This window comes from Mustela lutreola, chromosome 10 (assembly GCF_030435805.1).
Source record: "Mustela lutreola isolate mMusLut2 chromosome 10, mMusLut2.pri, whole genome shotgun sequence".
In the NCBI taxonomy this organism is placed as follows: Eukaryota; Metazoa; Chordata; class Mammalia; order Carnivora; family Mustelidae; genus Mustela; species Mustela lutreola.
The window spans coordinates 16,825,197-16,845,290 of NC_081299.1; the positions used below are offsets into that span (position 1 = coordinate 16,825,197).

Consider the following 20,094-nt stretch of genomic DNA (forward strand, 5'->3'; position numbering starts at 1 on the left):
AAATTACTTAATACAGATTTTTATCACCTCCTACCTCCCTAATGCTGACCTCACTCCATTCCCTGCAACCTCTTTATTATTTTTTCGACATTTTTCTTGCATAATTCTCCTCTACCATTTGTGGGCCTTCCCCCTCCACTTTCTTTAAGAAACCGAACAATGCTCCTGGACATTTCGGGGGGGGGGGGGAATCAGTGCTGAAACTAGAGGCAGATCTATAGTCAAAGCAAATGGTTTTAATATATATATCACCCAAAGGGTTAAATTAGAGGCCGCAAACAGTCTATAGGATTAACACTCTCTTCCCTTTCTTCTTGTCTTTGGTTCTGAGAACCTTAGAAATCAAGGTCACGGCAGATTGTAAGGGACACGGTGAATGGAGGCTACTTTCGGGACTGACTCTTCCCCCTTAGGTGAAGAGAGAGGAGCAGAGACAGAAGCTGCTGCAGTTTCATGAGCCAAAGGCTATTAACTTCTAGCCCAAACTTCCAAGGAAAAGAAATCCTAAATGTAGGACTATCTTTTAATTGCTGGCACGTCCGTTCCTGCACTGTCTTTTTCATGAAAACACGAACATACTAAACACACAGCTCCATTTCTCAAGCCCTTGTTTTCCAACTAAACTGAATCTTCAGGCAACTTTACAGAACGGTGCTAAAGCAAAGAAGCAAAGTTGGAATATCTGAATTTAAATGAATTTTGCCAGCAACTGTTACACAACCTGGAATGTCACCTTCAGAAATAAATGGACATAGTATTTCCGAGTGTCAGCAGTCACACTTGCATTATTAAGTTTCTCCTTGCTTTATGAAATAGGCTAATTCCTAAAAATCCACTGAACATAAAATTTTTACAGACCAGGTAGATTTCCTACTGAACATGAAGGTTCCCCATGACAAACTACTTTCAATCAAAGATGCCTTAATAATCTTTGATTGCTCTCCACTAGTTTTTGAAGTAAATTCTTCAGTTGACTCATGCTTCTACCACATCCTCGGATATCTTGCTAAATCAGATTACTATAAATGAGATGTAGAATGTGGCTTGTTCTCAATTTTTCCTACTAGATTGCCATCAGCCTTGTTACTAAAAGATTTGATTATCAAGACAAAGTAGGAAAAGAGAGAATATATATTACACAAATGTGGGAACTCATGTTCTGATTTTGCAGAACTTAGTCCTTTTCAGTCATTCACTACAAAGTTCTTCTTCTACAAATAAATGACTTTAAGTCAACTTCAGGTAATTCCAAGTGAAAAACAAAAACAAAAACAAAAACCACTGTGGGCATCTAGTTTTCAAGGAACACTTGACGGAAAAATTAATGTGTTAAAATTTTTGGTGTCACTAACTTTATAATTTTTAAATGTGTGGTGTATCTTGATTTTAAAACAAAGGATGTTTTAAACAACTTTATGAACCCATTGCCAAGTTTTTTGGTCTTCTACAACCTCTAGTCTTAGGGAAGAACTTACAAGCATATGAAGGGCTCGTCTTGGCACAAATGGCTCAGAACTGAGACACTGATAGGGGATTTATAACCCAATGAGGGTTCTGGGGATCTAAGAAAAAGCATTTGGGACAAAGCAGCAGAAAGGCGTGATTCTGATAAATCTAAAATGTGTTTTAATGTTTGCTCTTCATTTTGTAAGTACCTGAAGTCCTGCCTAAAGGGGAAATACTTCAAAGTGGTAACCATTTCCTAATGTAACATAAAACCACCTTTTTTGATCTTAAGGATTAAGAAAATTGATGTTACATTTATAAAATAAAAGAGAATCAAAATACCCACAATCATTTTGGAAAAATCTATACCATTTAAATTGTTTTATAAATAATTTTCACACTGAATACGGCAGGTACGCAACTAAAGGAGATTTCATAACCCTAATTTGTAGAAAATGTTCCGTATGATACTTTTTACCTATGTCCTTCTTCAAGTGTGAGTGCTCCAATACATGCTAGTGAAAAAAAAGATCAAAATTAGCATCAGTACAAGGATTTCCAGTTAATACTGCAAATAGAGTCACCAGGGAAAAGAAGGCCAGAATAAAGGAAATTCAAATATGTGACTAAATGAGAAACCCTTGAGACATACAAAATCAAACTGTGCTACTTACCAAACCTCTACACCATCTGCTGATAAATATCCAGGGAAAAATGTGGGAGATCTAAAATGTATCATACACGGGCAAAGAGAACACTTTAATAGCCCTCCTCCTAAATAACAATTCAAAATGAAAAATTTTTAGATACAAGTCAATGAAGTATAGTTATTCTGAAGTCTTTTATAAAATCTCTAAACTTATGAATAAATTCCCAGTTTTCTACTTCTGAGGATGCTAAAATCCTTTGAAAAAGAATAAAAGCAAAACAAAACAAACAAAAATCACTGACAGAAAGGTGGTGGGGTGGGACCCAACACAGAACAGGGGGAGGAGAGAGATGGAGGTGAAGAGAGAGAAACACTATAAACTTAAAACAGAAACAAAACAGCAACGCTCTACAACACTCTGGCATTCTAGTTTTGAACAAACCAGTTACTGGGTGTCTGAATCATGGCTCTACTACAAAATGTTCCGGCATCTCAGTGTCCCCATCTGTGAAGCTGTGAAAATTAAAACAGACCGCCCAAAAACACTTGGCACAAATACTTGACATGCAGTAGGCACTTAACAAATGGTAGTGCTACGCACAACACACATAATTCACCTAAGAAGTTTTTTTAGTTGGCTGTTATTTTTAATTTTGCAAGAGCAAAAGCAGGGATCTCCCTGACTGGCTGCAAGGGAGTCCAGATTTTAAGAATGTATCTAATGATACCTAACTTTAAAACTGCTTTAGGTAGATTCTTTAAGATGCTGTCTGGACATAGAAGTCGCGGGGCTACAGAGAAGGTCGCTCTCCTCTCCTTGCTTGGCACCAACTACTGCTGTTGGTGTCAGGAGATGGTAGGCAGCGTGCCCTTGTACATACAGTGTGTCCGCGTGCTAAATGCAGGGTGAACTGAAACGTTCGAGATTGCTCTAGGGATAATCAAAGCGACCAGGTTACACTTGCAAGTACAAGATCAACTTCTTTCCTCTGAAGCTTCTGTAAATATACAGAAGTAAACATAAATCAATCACAAAATACGGAAAAGGAAGTAGTCTGTGATGCTGAGGGCAGGGCAAGAGAAGCACACAACAGCAAATTTCTCCAAACTTAAACCTTATATTCTAGAATAAACCTTTGGCTCTTTTAAGCTTGTCGTTCAAACCCTTCCCACAATAAATCTAACAGAAGAAAAGATGTCTCTTGCTCTATAAAGCTACATACATACTTGCAGAGAAAGATAAAAATGAGAGAAGTCTTAATTCTCCTACTTGCTTTGTCACACACTAGCTGCTAAGTAGTGTGTGACACTACTTACTGGCTAAGCCTGCTTTCCCACTGGTAAAACTGGGATACACTAACACTACTACCTAACTCAGGAGTTCCTGCGAATACTCAAGAAACGGAAAGCACCGAGGTCTGTGGTCTGGTACACAGGAACTCAATGAATGGAGCTATTCCTTGACTAGTGTGAGGGGTGTTGGATTAGGTATCAAGTCAAAAGTCAGAATATCAAGAAGCCTTTCTTCTGCACTTTCCCCAAGAAGAGACAGCTGGAGCGCGGATGTCATAAGGAGGCAAGTCGAATGGACTTCATCTAAAGTAGTTTATCACCATGACTAGAGAAAAAAACCTCTCTAAAACAATCTCACGTGTAGTAGAGATGACTACTGCAGTAACACCACGGTACATTTGCTTTTAGAAAACACAGAAGCATGTGAAAATCTATGTAGTCACCTGTGCAATTTTTAGGCCAGGACTGGCCAACTAGGCTGTTTGCTACCGTTTGGTCTACGTTCTCTATCAGAGCAGGAAATCCCTCTGAGGCATGAGGTTCACCTCAAAACCTGACAGCAAACTCTCATAACCGAATTAATTCTGACCCTTCAGCATTTTCTTACATATCGTTACCCACGGCACCTAGATAACAAGGTACAATACAATCTTGTCGAACTGCTGTTTAATGAATTCTAAATACTTCTGGGAGTTCTGGCTGGAGTCTGAAGTCATTCAGTACACGGCGTTTATGATAGCTCTGCCATGTATTCTGGTTACTTCAAGAACGAACCCACCGCAATCCAAGTCTCTTAAGAAAATGGAATGATCTCCAAAATAATTGCTAGGGAGGAATTGAGTAACCTGGACAAGGGCGGTATAACTTTCCTCAAGCTAACCGTAAAGGTTTAAGTAGAATCACAGACAGATTAGGAAAGGAATGAAAGGTCTGAAAGGGGAGACAAGTAGTATATAAAAGGCCTCAAATTTTAAGAACTTAGACTTGTGACCATGATGTAACAGGAATGCCGGCATTTGTGAGAATCCCGGCAGCTGTACAGGACCAAGAGGGCAGTAGAAGAGATTGAGTAGGACAGTTAGGAAGAGGTGAAACGATCTAGGAACAGACTTGTAAATCACACAGCAATGCCTTTCTCACCTTTAAGGCTTGGCCTTGGGGGTCAAGAAGACTAAATGTGAATTTTTCCCCCCTTAATAACCTAACCTAACCAGCTCCAAAAGGGGAAAAAACTGTCTTACTCCCACTGCTGTATTTTTAGTACCCAGAATATTATCTAAAGGTGGCGTTCCCAAATTACTATCTAGATCTGAATGTAAACGCTGCTGTAATGAGTAAAATGTAATTCACTTAGGAGATATTGCTGAATTCCTAGAATGTTTTAATATATGTTTAAACGTTTTACATTTAATTTTTTTCTTTTGTTTAAATCTAAACATTAAAATGTTTTAACACAAGTTTTCCAATGAACTCCAGTATTACAGTGTAACTGTATAACTGGTCTGATACCTTTTCCTACATTGGTTCCAAGTCATTCTCTTAGAAGATAAAGAACTGCCATCCTAGGATAGTAGATTAATGACTAAAGAAATTAAGGAAAAAATCCATAGAAGAATAAGCACAGCTTGACTGACAGAAAATCTAATAGAAGGAACCTGTAAGATCAAGAAGTGCTGCCCAAACACATGAATTCTTCTATGGCTGGTCTATAAAGCTTTGTTCCTCATGCCAGATGCTCCGCCTTGTATCCCCAGTTGCCAGTACAGGGCAGGAACATATGTATTCATTAAGCGTCTATTAAATGAACAGAAACTGGTAACTATTTTTCAACATTATCAAGTTTCATCTGATCTGGAGGTACATATGAGAATGAAAGATTGGGGTGAGAGATATAAAATCCAGTAGTCCTAACAGTGCTTGAAGTTCCTAAAGAAAGACAAAAGACACAGGGAGGGGACATTATAGGGGACAAGGAAATCCACAGAAGTGTGGATCAGACCAAACCAGCAAAAGCCAAAGAAGTTTTGAGGTCTGCCTCAAAAATAACAAGATCAAGGACAGTGATGGCAAGAAAAAAGGTAATTGAAATGACAGGAAGGTCACTGATGCCATTAGCACCCTGGTTTGCCTGAAAAGCAATGAAAATATCTGTGATTACAAATCTTGTAGGCAGAACAGAGAGGGATGGAGCCCCAGAGCAACCAAGGGTGCTTTAGTTCATCAGAGGTCTATCTGGAACAGAAGCTGGTCTTGGTGCTAAGTTTAACTAGAGCCAGTCTGACTTTGATGGCTACCTTCCAGGTCGTTAAATAAATCCCAGTTCTGATATTGCTGAATTATTTATCCACCAGCTGTGTGCATGTATGTGTGTATATACATACACATACATAAAAACATACACACAGAGGCTATTACTATTACAGAACAGATTTTTCCCAAGTTAACAGGCAATCAGTCGGAATGCCACTCAACTCTGCTTGGGTAAACTCACAGACTTCTTTCTCCAGGAATCAAAGTGAGAGGAAAACTACTGGGACCTAAGTTCTGCTTCTGCTCTAGCTTTACTCTGCAACCCTAGTGTAGGCAAATCCTGTGAGTTATGTAGTGAAATGGAAACAATTATGCCCCACTTCTAAAATGCACACACACAAATGGAAAGAGAACTGCAAGTAATCAGAAAAGTGTTAAAAAAAAAAGATAAATCAGCACTACACGAAGCCATGGTTATGTATGCGCCCAGCATACTTCATGACCTTCAGGTAGCCACTTCAAAGACATAAAAGAAAGCCAGGGAAGGTACAAAACAGGGCAACTAAGAAGTGTTCACAAAAATAAAGTGGCTTTTACCTTCAAAGAGTAAGAACTCCAATCTGGAAAGAAAGACAATAAAATTGAATTCCATGTAAAATCATAGTGATTGCAGATAAAATACCAACAAGCCTGGCTCCATTTTATTACAAATAATTTAAAACAAATCCTGAACACTCTAACTAGGAGAGGTTTTAAGACTCATCAGAGGAAATCGCGAATCAAAGATGTTTGTGGCTTTTTTGTTACAAGTACAAAAAAAGAGCTGTTTGAAAAATCATACACAGGTTTAAGAAGCATCATTCGATTACTGGAGGCTGCTTGTTAGCATTTCTTTCCAAACGGAAGTTGCACAGCTATTCAGAGGCCACCAGTAGTTTTACTATCGCAATACAACATAGTTCTTAAGCTCTTACTCCTAGAACTAGTTTTTGGCCCCATCTTTAGTTCTGAGCTGGGAAGACCACCAGTCTAACATAGTAGATGGCAGGATCCAATTTATTCTATTATTTCAAAGAAGCGCAATGACATTTACCTGATAAGACAGCAAAGAGCAAATAAAATCCAGAAGGCAGTACAGGGTGGTGATTAAAATGTAAACTGGGCTATCAGCTCCCCGCTAGGTCCAATACCAGATTGGCTACTTGTGCTCTGGAGGTCTTAGACCACACTATCTCTGGACCTCCGTTTCTACACTTAAATACTTAAGTTCAAGTAACTTTAAAACAATGACAACCCATTGGAGATATTCAGTATTAGCCCTTCTGTCAATGTGTTTTTGACTGAAACTGTCAACATGTTAACTTCAGTTCTCTCTTGCTGACAGCCACAGGTCTTAGAGAACTTTGGAAAAAGAAGGTTCATGAGTGAAAAGTAAGAAGCTGCAAGCTGTGAAAGAGGGTAAGTTGGTGGGTTAAACCCTAGTCTTGTGACAACGTAGTCCGGAGTCTTTTTGGAAAAGGGGCCATCATATCTTTTCTTTCTCAAGCACCTCAGCAGTGGCTCCTGTCACATGTATTAAAATCCTGTAATACCGTGACAAGAAATGTGTTATCAGACACTAGACTCATCAGCTTCGAAAAGACAATAGTGAAGTACAAAAACAGCCTGATCACGTAAGGAACTTTACGAGTTAAGGAAATGGAGGAGAGAGTTGTTTTTAGTAAATCTCTCCCATTCGCACGAAGCAGCATCTGTATGTCTGTTTATCCTCAGGGAGGGAAGAAATGTTTCAGAGAACTGTTTATTAGTTCAAAGACGACCAGAGATTTTGCACTGAAAGGTTGAAAGTTTTCAGTAATAGAAAAATAAAAATGTAAGGAAACCTACCTTCACACTTGTTCTTTCAGATTCAATCACCTCTTTACATTATTTATATGTTCTTAAAAATTGAACTGTATAGGCTAAAATTCTTAGGATCAACTTACTTTGATCATATCCAGTGGGCACTATATTTTTAGTTAGCTAAACAAACAAACAAACAAAATCATGACACAATTTACAAACTTTTCTGCTCACCAGGATAACTGAAATCATACACATTATTCATGTGTTCCAGTTATGAGCTGAAACAGGAGCACAAAATAGCTTTTTAAGTTTCCAGTGGTATTTCTGGAGGATTTGGTTTGATGACTGTCACTACGATTTATAAATCTATTACTGCCTCCCAGAATCTAATCTGAATTCTTTGAAGATAATGGTCACAGATTACTACAGATTACTAATATAGTCCTAACTCTGAACACACAGAACACTCAATGAATGGATCACGAATCAACCATCAATGTTAGGTATAAACTACACTTTTTAATAAATAGCTGACTTTTAGCCAATTATCTAGATCTGGTTGATGATGTACTAAGATTGATCCACTTAATATCCCTTTTTAAGCATTAATGCCTTGATGGAGATGTTTACTGCACTTTCTGAAAAGAAAAACAAGTTAATTACTTTCATAATACCTTTCAAAGGTAAAATCCAGAATGGGAATTTTTGGTAGTTCCTACTACTATTGAGAGCTCACACTATAGAGAAATAAACTAGCAGCTACTACCCATATTTTTGCCATCTTCTTTTTAAGGTGAAAAACATGTTACATTAATAAAATAAGACTAAGAATTTTCAACACCAGAAGACATGAAGATGCTTAATTTGAGTTTATTATCTCATTAGAATTATTTAAATGTTTTTTCAAATGTTTCAAACAAGATGACAAATTATATACTGAGACTTTGAGTGTTCAGCTGGTAGACTACAGTTACTCAACCTTCTTTCTTCAATGCTACTACATCCATCTACAGACACTTAAATACATCCTGCCCTAGACAAAAATCTCTGGGTAAATTTCAAGAGCACTTATCATTGCTTTGACCTATTGTTCAGATTAAAATAAAAGCAACACTAAAATTAATGCATAAATGTTATTTTTTAAAAAGAAATTAACACTGACTTTTCAGGTAACATTGGCCAGATTATTAATTTAACATTTCACATTATTAATAACCTTCCTCTGGCAGACATTTCATCTACACCAAAACAAAACTAACCTTGTGAAAATTTTGTTAAGAACTAGTTTTCTTAGAACCATGCCAACTGATCAGTTAGAAACTCAAAGAAATGACTTGAGAACTTAGGCACAGTAAATGAGCTTTTAGGCTCCTCCCCAATATGATGTCACATTACTATCATGGTGACCTTAAATTCAGGAATGATGAACAAAGAATCCCTGATTCTATTCTGAAATACCCATTACTTTGAGCAATGGCTCAAATTACACAGAATTCTACAAGCAAGATATTAACAGTTCTTGAGAATTAATAGGCTTTTAACAAAACTACCAATTGCTACTGACCTATATATTTTCTATATGGCTCAGATTTTCATGAAATGGAACAGTAGTAAAGAAAATACCTGGAATAATCTAAAGCCATTATTAATTTATCTAGAAAAGTATTCTAAGGCCTTTTCTCCTCCTGTATCGGGGAGAGCATCTTCGTTAAGAGTGTGTAAGCAGGTCTCACGCACCACCATACTGGCTACTTTTATGCCTAATTTTGTGTTCTTGTGCATGTGCACACACACGCACACACTCAGGTCAGATACAAGTGAAGTTGTTTAACAACCTCTTTCACTAAGTCCTTGAGAAATGGAGAAGGGGGGCACCTGGGTGGCTCAGGTGGTTAAACGACTGCCTTCGGCTCAGGTCATGATCCTAGAGTCCTGCATCAGGGTTCCCTGCTCTACAGGGAGTCTGCTTCTCCCTCTGACCCTCCCCCTTCTCATGCTCTCTCTCTCATACATACATAAATACATCTTTTAAAAATGTTTAAAAAAGAAAAATAGAGAAGCGCTGAAATTAAATATTAGATGATGGAAATGGCTTAATATACCAATAGTTTAAAAATGCTTAAATGCTACTTCAGATGGGGGGGTGCCTGGTAATAGAGCATATGACTCTTGATCTCAGGGTCCTGAGTTCAAGCCCCACATTGGGCGTGGAGCGTATAAAAGAAAGGAGGAAAAGGAAAAAGAAAAAGAAAGGAAAGGAAGGAGGAAAGAAATAGTACAGACAGAACTCAATAAAAATAAGTTTGGATTTTGTGAGTAAAATATGCGGAAGTGAAATTTTAAAAATATAAGTCATTTGAAAAGTGGCACCCCTTTCTGAATCAAATATATAGTGTTGCCTAGGTGAAAACTAGCTTTCTCAGATATTTTGGCCTAAATTTTTATAGATGAATGATGGATGAGAAAACAAATGACTCAACTATTAATGTAACACATACATAAAAGGACACTTTAGCAATCCACTTTAATCTAGGAGAAAAATATTTTAAATTCTAACTAGGTTGGCTTTATTTTAGGCTTACAGGGCTTTAAGGTAAACAAATTTTCTTATAAAAGTAAAAATTTTAAAGTAAACTTAAAATTTAACATTTAGTTCTAACCTCACATTATTAGGCCTATTTCTAACCCGGTAGTTAAGAGTGTACACTTGGAGTCAGGAAGAAAAGGGTTTGAATCCTGGCTTTGCCACTTCACAGACAGGTGAACCACCAGCTGTATGTAACAAATTATATAATCTCGATCTCTGAATTCCTCACATGTAAAGTAAGAACAATACCACCTACCTGAAAGGTTTGTTGATTACATAATAATACACAATGTGAGGCCATTCTTCAGCACAGTGGCTGGTACATAATACACCACAGTATGACTAACCTACCATTAAAAAAGTTGGCTAAGGAAAGGAAACAGCAGAGTATTTGTTTTCCATACTTCATCTGTTTTTATTTTTCAAAATAAAGTTTTGGAGTTGAAAATCAGATATTTTGCCACATTTATCAGGGACTACCTATCTTCTAGTCCCTCTATATAAAAATGGATACAAACACCTGCCATTTCTACTCCTCATGGAGAACATCCCATCTGTTGCTCTTAATCCATATGAACTGTTTCTCAAGTCACCTTTAGTGATTTTCTTCCTTAATCTGCTTTGGCCACCACACACTCAAGGTTTACTTTGATCTAATTAGTGAATGTCAACCATGGTTTTTCTTTCAGAGTTCAACATTTCAAGAAAAAGAAAACCACACAGGTATTCTGTAGTAACCTATCAACTTTCCCCTTTCTGAGGTTTCAGTACTTATTTTATCTTCCATGACTCTTATAACCTGCTTTCTGGTCTAATTCCTAAATAAATATCCCAGAACATTTCCTCAGTGACCTGGTCTTTTTTGCTTTTCCCTTCCTGTTGCTATTTTCCACCGATTTCCTCAAACTTTAATATTAAAGCCTATTTTTCTAAACTCATTTCATTTTCTCGAAGATAGTCTCCTAACCTTTCCTTTCAATCCTGAACACTCTTAATATTTGTGGTGGCCTTTGCCAAAGTTTTTAATCTCCAACTAGATCCAACTAGACCAACCAGATCCTGCAAACCACTGCACACATCTACTGCTGATACCTTCTCTACTAAGGTCTACTCTGAACCCCCAGGGACTGTGAGATAATCTATTGCTCAAAGTGTCCTCAGGGACACCCGGTATCACATAGAAGCATGTTAGAAATGCAAATTCTTGCCCCATCTCAAACCCACTGAATTATAATCTGTATTTTTTTTTAAAATCCCCCGGGATATCCACCCACACTGAAGTTTCGAATGATGAATTGTGACCTAAACAGTTTTTAACTAGAAAATTAAAATCATCATCATAAGTTCTTTCAAAATTATTTTGACAGATGCAACAAATGGTCTCATTTACCTTTTTTCTCACATTTTGGAAAGTCAAACAGAAATGACATAACAACTAACACATTACTCTTCATTATTTAAAAAAAAAAAATTGTGATAACAATATTATTGGTTGTATTTAGACAGATCAAATTTCTCCACACCAACTCTACATAAATATGGATTAATCTGGTAAGGTTCTGCTTCTTAACAGGAAGCATGAAAAGTTTCAATATGACCAGTCAATGCTAAACACAGATCATCTAACCTCAAATTCTGTTACATCATAACCTGCCTGAAGTATACCCAAGTTGCTCTGACCACATCAATTAAGCAAAAAATATAAACCCCTTTATACAGGTTCAAATGAAAAGTTTGTTTTAATAATATCTTGATCAATATAAAAATACAAAAATTGCAAAATAGTGATGTCGCTGATAAAAACAGTAATGGCTTCTTAAAACATATCAACTGCTGTTTGATCTACTTTCAGACAACTGAAATTTGCAGTTTTAAAGGATTCTTGGCTTTAGTATTCAAAGTATAGGCATGGCTTTGTCTCCGAATTCTATTAAAAAGTGCTTGATACAGTATATGAGATCTTCAACAATGGAATATTTTCAAAGTTAAGGAAAAATTTTCCCTTTTATCTATCTGAAAACTGAGGTTGAGCTCCTGCCCCGACTCCCAATAGTATCATCCTTGACAATACTGATCCTCACCATTTACCTTTGTGGAAAATAATTTTAAAGTGATCAAACCTCATGTTATTTTAAAGGCATGACTTGAGTTGTACAATTATATGACTAATTTAACCTCCTACTCTCTTAATAAATGGATAGCTGGGCCTAAAACTCACCCTTTGGGAATTCTAAGTAAATAGTTGAATAAAACACTACTCATTAGTGGTTTTTTGGGGGTATTAGTTTTTGAGGAAATGCTTATATATGATCCACATATTTCAAGTTTCAGTAAACAGAAATGTGATTTTCATAGCTACAGGCAGAAAATACTCCCTTATGTAAATATAATACACCCCACTGAAAATATCTAATAAAATCTAATTATTTCTAAAATTGAACTAAATATATTCAGGGCTTCGGGTAGCGCCAAAAGATACCACTAGAGCCTAAGCTTAAAATGATCAGCAAAAGCAACCTCTTATTTTTGGAATAAACACACCATAAATCGGTAAACTGCCCCACCCCATCCCCAGCTCTGTCAACACCATGTTTAGATATTTTTTTGGTTAGAACATTCCTTCTTGTCTCTGTGAATGATCTGTTGATTTTGGACAAAAGAAAAACAACAAAATCTTTCTGGAAAATACTAACCTAGAGGAGTTATTTTGTCTATTCCTTATCTTAAAACAGTAGGGAAAAAAACCCCCCAAAACAGTAGGGTAATCACTTTTTCTTCCCTACAAGCTCACATTTATTTAACAATCTTCATTCAAAACAGACAAAGCAGAATATATTGCTATTCCTTCTGAAGAGTTTCCTACTCAATTTGTTTATAGATCACTATGTCCCTAGCACTTTCTTCCTAGATCTTTTGGCTATTAATGGTACAGTTGGCAGAAAAATGAGCACATTTCTTCAGGTAAATTTCCATTTGGTGTTGCAGAACTTCTACCTCTTTGACTAATAAAGAACTAAGTACACCCTCAAGGGAAAGAACTCACAAGAAAAATTACTGTATTAGGGCTCTCCTCAAGAGTATGGGATCAATATGAAAACAAAAACCTTATCAAGTTTGAAGAACTCACTCCCAACATGGTGCGTCTTGTATACTGGAGACATTTCCCAATGATGCGCCTAAACCCTTCAACACAGCCTTCCTCAAATATTCCCTCACCACTTCTTCACTTGCTGGCAGGTTATGTCAAGGGGCCAAGAACACGGGGAATAAAATGCCTTCTGAAAGCACCATACAGGTGTTTCCCTTTGCCCGCCTCTGTATGTTTTCTAGATCATTTCCAAATGGACATGCCACAATTTCATCAAAAACTTTACTGGCAAACTTTTATGCCAAAAGCCAACATTCCCATCTTAAACCTGAAGACCCAGCTCTAACTCCCAGTAAAGCTACTTCCTGACATTTTAATAGACCCCGTCAAGTTCAGCTCTTTTGTTTTTACTCCTTCCCACTCCCTCACTGTCGTCTTTCAAGCCGGTACCCAATACCTAGTACTAAATGTGAAGACAGAACTCCATTTGACCACAAAAGTCTCAATTACAGAACTACTGAATCTGTTTTACACAATTGAAACCATCACACCCCACCCAAAATCACCAACACAACATTTTGAACATGTTCGATTTTATTAAAAATATTTAACATTGTACAAATATTCCAATACAGTTATGGTACCTGAACACTGTACCAAAAGCATGATTTTTATTAAACTGCTGATTAAGTGGTCTTGCAAATGTTCCTACTGTAATATTCTCATATTACTCTATGCATATAGCAATGTCATGTTCACAGGAGCTTTCAGCTCAATTATAGAAATAGCCTTATAACACAGTACTAAACATCTTAGTAGGATTTGTTAAAAGTACAATTCTACCTATGTTACCGAACAGGCTAGAGAAGTTCCTTTTGTCCAGCCATTATAAACGAGAAATCAAGAAAAGCAGTGTTCATGGGATCCTACAAAGTTACTACATAAAATGAAAGCCCCTGTTTGTATTTGAAGAATTGAAGCTTCCCCCCCACTCTGCAATGTCTCCCTTCCTGATCCCATGAAATGCGTTTTGTTGTTAGTATATCAAAGCCAGTAACTAGACTTTGTGCTGCAAAGATGAACTCTTCAGAATTACTTGTGTGTTCCTACTGCTTACTATCAAGCTTTCCAAAGAGCACATTATTAGTGCAATCTTTATAATCTTTTCTATCAATGGTACAGCATGAAATGTGTCAGAAGAGAAACAAGCACCTCAACAAAATGATGTAATCACTGCAATTCTTAAAGTATAATTTCATTATAGCAATTTATAAGTAGTCTACGACAAGCTTACAGACAAGATTTCAGAATACTGACTAGCACGTTTAACACCCAAGTTTCATCCTAGACATACGTTCAACCAACAAAGGAGGCTTAAGAATATTAGGGAGGTTCTTCATGTATGAATATTCATAATTACTTTTAATCAGTGATTGCGTCATATTATAATTTCTTTATATGTTATGGCCAGAAATGCTTGGTTATTAAATTTAATTTCCTTGCTTTATACTTTACTATCATGGAATCCTCTACTGTGAGAGATTTTAATCTTTACTATCATCTAAAAATTGACAAATTCTACCAATACCTACTAATCGCAACAGCTGTCCTGGATTTCAGACAAAACACAAGTTGTTGACAGATTAATGGTTTTGCTATGTTCAAGGTTCTAATATTTAGCTAAGTAATGTCCTCTTGACTCAAAGTCATTATGTCAAATGTATTTTTAAAACAAGCCCTCTCCTGTTTGTGAAACTGTTAGAACTTTCAAGTTTCATTTTACAATGTTATAATTTTTTGGAAGATTTAAAAAAATAATTTTTCCTAGTGCTTATTTAAATCAACAACTTCTACTTCTGCTAGTATCAGCGTGCAATAAACACCTCTTAAGATGCATTATGTACTAATCTTCCCAATAAAAATGCAAACATAATGAAGATATTAGAGGGATTGAAACCACAGTAAAAGAAAGCAAATTTATTATCTAAAAGTCTTGAGAATTTATCTTGTAAAGTGTCTATTTTCATCCACCTAAAATATACCCTGAGTATTTTGTTACTTCATACTTGCAGACCTTTCCTGCTAAACTGTACTTTGAGAATAAAAAGTATGAAGTAGTTATTATATGTTCCTATTAAGAACTAAATTATTTAATATTAAAATCTTACTTGTCTACAAGGCCAACATAAATGCCCACTTATAAAATATGGGCATTCTCCCACACTTAATGTCCCACTACTGATAAAAAAAAAATAGGAAAAAAAAAATTTCTTACCAACAATTCCACTGGTTATCGTCCCCAGCGAACCCCACCTAGCAAGTCGACATCATGACATGTCAGGTCAGGGCAGCCTCAACCTCGCTTCCCTGATAGTCAGGTGATAAAAGGAAGGAGTTAAAACAGGAAAAGTACACTTGCAGATTTCTGGATAACATCTGAAAATGGTTAAAAAACAAAAACAAAACAAAACAAAAAACCCAGAGCTTCTGGTAACCTCTAAATAAAAATTACATAAGTATATATATTTAAAAAGAAAAAAAAACTATTCTAGAAAGATTAACAGTAACTACTTCAAATTAAATATTTATATTCATTACTGACCAAATACATTAAATATGCAGTATTTTTAAGGCTTGGTGTTTGCATTTCAAAATTCAGAACTAATTCACAAACTACTAGCACAAAAGCAAGCATGCTTGGTTAGTGGATTTGTCATTCTGAATTCTCTAGTCAGTCACCCAATCCACAGGCTTACTGAGAACTAAGTTAACAGAAGCTCCCATTCTTAGAGAAACATAAACACACTTATAAATCCAGTACACTCTTTCTATAAGGCTTTTTCTTAGCTGCTCACTTAAGAGATGCCACACAAAAAGGGACAACACTAACATTTCTTTACATACTTCAGTTGGTTTTCTTTAAGAATACTGGATAGCTCAGTAAACAAAATTCTCTTTGAAAAATCAAAACTGCAAATTTTAACAAATGTAGAACTCTTTACAATTGACAAGTAATAGCCTTATAGCAAGCATTTACTGGAAAGATTTTGGATTTTACAAATAATACACAATTAATAAAACATAGGTATGATTATCCAAATGGGCAGGAGGCAAATGATGTAATGAGTTTCCAGAATATTATGTGGCTTTATGCTAGGAATGGAATTTTATGTCCCTTCTCTTTTGGAATTTAAAATAGAATTTATTTTGATGCATGCTAATCTTTTTAAAAAGAGGGTTCACCTCCTAAGTCAGATTTCAAATGAGAGAAAAATTGTCTTTTAACAGAAAGCATTGGGCTTTCTTATGCAGAATAACCCCAGTAACTAAGAAAACAAAAACCATTATGCTGAACTCTGCTTAAAAAAACTAACTACAGAACCGTAGCAACTCAATTTCCATATCAATTGATCAAATAAACTTGGATTTATGAGAAATCTGGCAACTTATTAAAACTTTTTTGCTTTAAAAAAATTAAAACACTGTCATTTAAATACATACATTTAAGCAACTGCTATAAATGAGTGATCAAATAAAAATTAGCATTCCATTAGGGGGAAGGGGTATGTTTAGGTCAGTCTTAGGAAGGTACCTACAAAGAAGAGGTTGGCCTCAATATGAAGTAAATATATTTCCCAACACACATTACTGTAGCAGGCTCGTAAGTAAAGCAAATGAATTAGGTTGGGGAACAAAAAAGATGGCACAAGAGCAGGGAATGAAATTTCCCAGAACTCGTTAAAAAAATTCATTAAGATAAAGCACCTAATGAAAATCTAAAATAAAGACCTCCTGAATGGACATTTTTCAGGCTTATGTATTAGATTGTTAGGTTTATATCTGTGAAAAGTTAAGCTCCAAATCTATTTTCTCTGCATGCTGCTACAGCAGGAGTTTACAAGATTCAACAAGGGAAAAAGCTCTGAAGTGAGACTTAATGTTCAAAAAGTTGTGTTTTTCTGAGAAACAAAATAGCTACAAAAACCCTATAAAGCAATTATTAGGGGACATCTCTTAGACATATTTTAATAGGTGAGAGTAAAATATTATCTGCAACTAGAGGAAAGGATTTTTTCATGGAACCCAAGATTTAGTCTTATGTTTTTGCTAGGGTTTATATTTTAGGGGAAGGGGAAGCCCAATCAATTACTTTTTCAGAATCACTTCTTTACCCATTCCTAATTTGCCTCATGATTAACTTTGTCTCTGGTAACATCTAATTTTAAAGAAATACAAACAAATCAAATTTTACTTGTAGATGCTTTCTTCTTCCCCAGAAAAATCAGGATTTAAGTCTAAGTTAGACTTACAATCACTACAAATTGTATTTTCAAAGTTTAAAAGCAGCGTTTAAAGAATGTTTGGTGTCTTTACTTACATACATGGGCATAAGAAAAACTACTGTATCTAAGCTTTACCAAGTAAATACCCATGTTAATTTGGGACAGACTACATAATTCCTTTATTAATTTCCAAAAACAAAAGGAATATTAATAAGGTCTTTTAACTTACTGAACTACATAGTAAGTGTACTCTTAAAGAGAGATAAATATAGACTTTCATCAGTAAATACTAATTTTCTTACTTGAAATCAAGAGAGAAGCCATGAAACTCAAAACACAATCTAAGCACGCTCATAAGGAACTAAGTGGCTTACGGTCCTGAGATCTACCACTGCTGTCATAAAAGACACCAAACAGGAACAAAACACAAAATAAAGATGTGATCATTTTAATTCCTCCCTAAGTGGCTTATTTTTACAATTTAAAGCATTTTAGACCCACCTAAGAGTAAAACGGAAGAGAAAATTTTATGGTAATTTGAATGTGATCCAGACATTTCTGCACTGTCAAGTTTGGATTCTTTTGTTCCTCTTACTCTCGAGCAAAACTGTCATTATAATAATTCAGAATTTCTAAAGGAAACAGGGAAATAAATGTTATAACTTGGCCAACAAAAATTTAGCCAGGAGGGTAGTAAAAAAATAAAAGAGATATTAACAGAAAGTCAGAAGGTATGACTAGTGGATATTTTTACGCCTCTCTTATAAGGCACGAGTGCTTCTCAAAGCAAATTTACGTAGCAATAGGAAATTATATTCCTAAACCAGTAACTGAAGTGGTAGTCACGATTAGGTACACTACAATTTAAATTTAGTCCGCAGTGCAATTGACGCCACAGTACTAGCATTTTTTCCTGTTATACATTCACTTATCCAGCAAATAAGGTCTTCAGACAACAAATTATCCTTTATAGAAAGAATGTGGGTCAAAAATAAATTGCAGTCTGCTTCCCCAACCCCATTCTACTTAACGCAGATTATCCAATGCCTGCAAGAATGTTCAAAAGCCTCTGAACCCGTTTTTATAAAAATAAAGGATAAAATTTCAAAATTAGAAGAGACTATGAGAGAACACCAATCAATAAAGTGCGATTTGGAATAAATACTAGAATTTAGACTAATCCTCAGTCTGATAGCCACGATACATATTGGAATAGACAAGAAAATTTGCATGAATTTGATCACTCACATAGGCAGTTATAATTTGAAAACAATATTCCTTGCAAAGGATTACGAATAAAATAATGTTTTAGGACACAATTGAATTTGAAATAGGTAATGTTTTGAATAGATTTTTTAGTTTTATTGAAATCTTACATGAACAAGAAATTGGAAATACAATCACATCAAAGAACAAATTGTCACGGCTTTGACGTTTAAGCCAAACAAATTTTGTAGGGCAGATTTCAAAAAGGTGTGAAGTTATAACAATTTAAAAACACAGTTAACCTACTTCTAGGAATGCAAAACATACAATCATAGGTTATTTTCAATACAAGAAAACTTAAATTTGTTTGCTTTAATTTCTTAAAACTACTAAGACAAAGCACTAGCTTGGATTTTTATTTACAGCATACTCCATACTCCTATGTAATCTATCCCAAATCCAAAAAAATGAAACTGTCCAAAACCAAAGGTTCTGCAAAATCATGATTTAACAGTGTGCTCAGCTTGTTTTTGAAGCTAAAATGAAGCCTGAAACGATAAAAGCATTGTAACCCCCAGAATAAGGGAACTCTGCAAGCCCAATAATGTCCAAGAGCATTTATGAAAAGAGGAAAAAAAATAAAAAGACTTGAGTATATATACAATAGTGATTTCTTCAGCCCAATACAAATGGCAGCAAACTGCTACTTAAAGATGAAACAGTTAAGCCAATTTTTTTTTGAAGAATGTAGATCTAGAGCCAATCGGATCTTGCCAATATCATTTTCAAGCCCTCACTTGTCTATTTCCACTGTTGCCCATAAGTATCCTGATAAAATTCCTGGTTGTCATTATTGTAACCATAGTTACCAGAATAGTCACCACCTTGCTGAAGCGGCTGCTGAGCGATGGGTTGGGAACCCCAGTTCTGTTGGTTGTTGGTCTGACGGCGCTTGGAATCAGGTTGGTTGTACCCATCTGCCTTTCTCTTGCCTCCTACATTGCCCCCACGATTGCCCCGAGATCCACGGGAACCACGGCCTCTCTGCTGTTGTGCAGGACCCCCTCTACCACCCCTAGAGCCTCTTGGTGGTCCCAAAGGTGCCCCCCTCTGTGAATAGCCAGCTCTACCTCTTGGAGGTGGTGCTCCCCGCCCCCTTGGTGGTGGTGGAGCACCTCGCCCTCCCCTTCCTCCTCCTCTTCCTCTTACTGCATAGCCATCATCATAGCCGTAGTAGGGATCTTCATAGCCTCCACGATAGTCGTGATAATCATAACCATAGTAATCATCATAGTAATCTTCGTAGCCATAGTAATCTGGAGGGTAGCCATATCCACCTCTCCCCCCACCACGACCCCGACCTCTAATTGGAGGTGGCATACGAGGAGGAGGGTGATAGTAATAATCTTCATACCTAGCAATGGAGGGAAGGGAGAAAAGAAAAAAA

General features: G+C 36.2%; 1 protein-coding gene across 5 annotated transcripts in view; it reads right to left on the bottom strand.

The window, feature by feature from the left end:
- Window positions 1–18,776: 18,776 nt before the first annotated feature.
- HNRNPR (heterogeneous nuclear ribonucleoprotein R) overlaps window positions 18,777–20,094 on the bottom strand; it is a 33,938-nt gene continuing 32,620 nt past the window's right edge. For all 5 annotated transcript variants that reach the window (XM_059138471.1, XM_059138470.1, XM_059138467.1 and 2 more), the window contains one exon: window positions 18,777–20,061. In XM_059138471.1, the coding sequence (XP_058994454.1) occupies window positions 19,449–20,061 (613 nt within the window). In that variant the 3' untranslated portion in view covers window positions 18,777–19,448. The remainder of the gene's footprint in view (window positions 20,062–20,094) is intronic.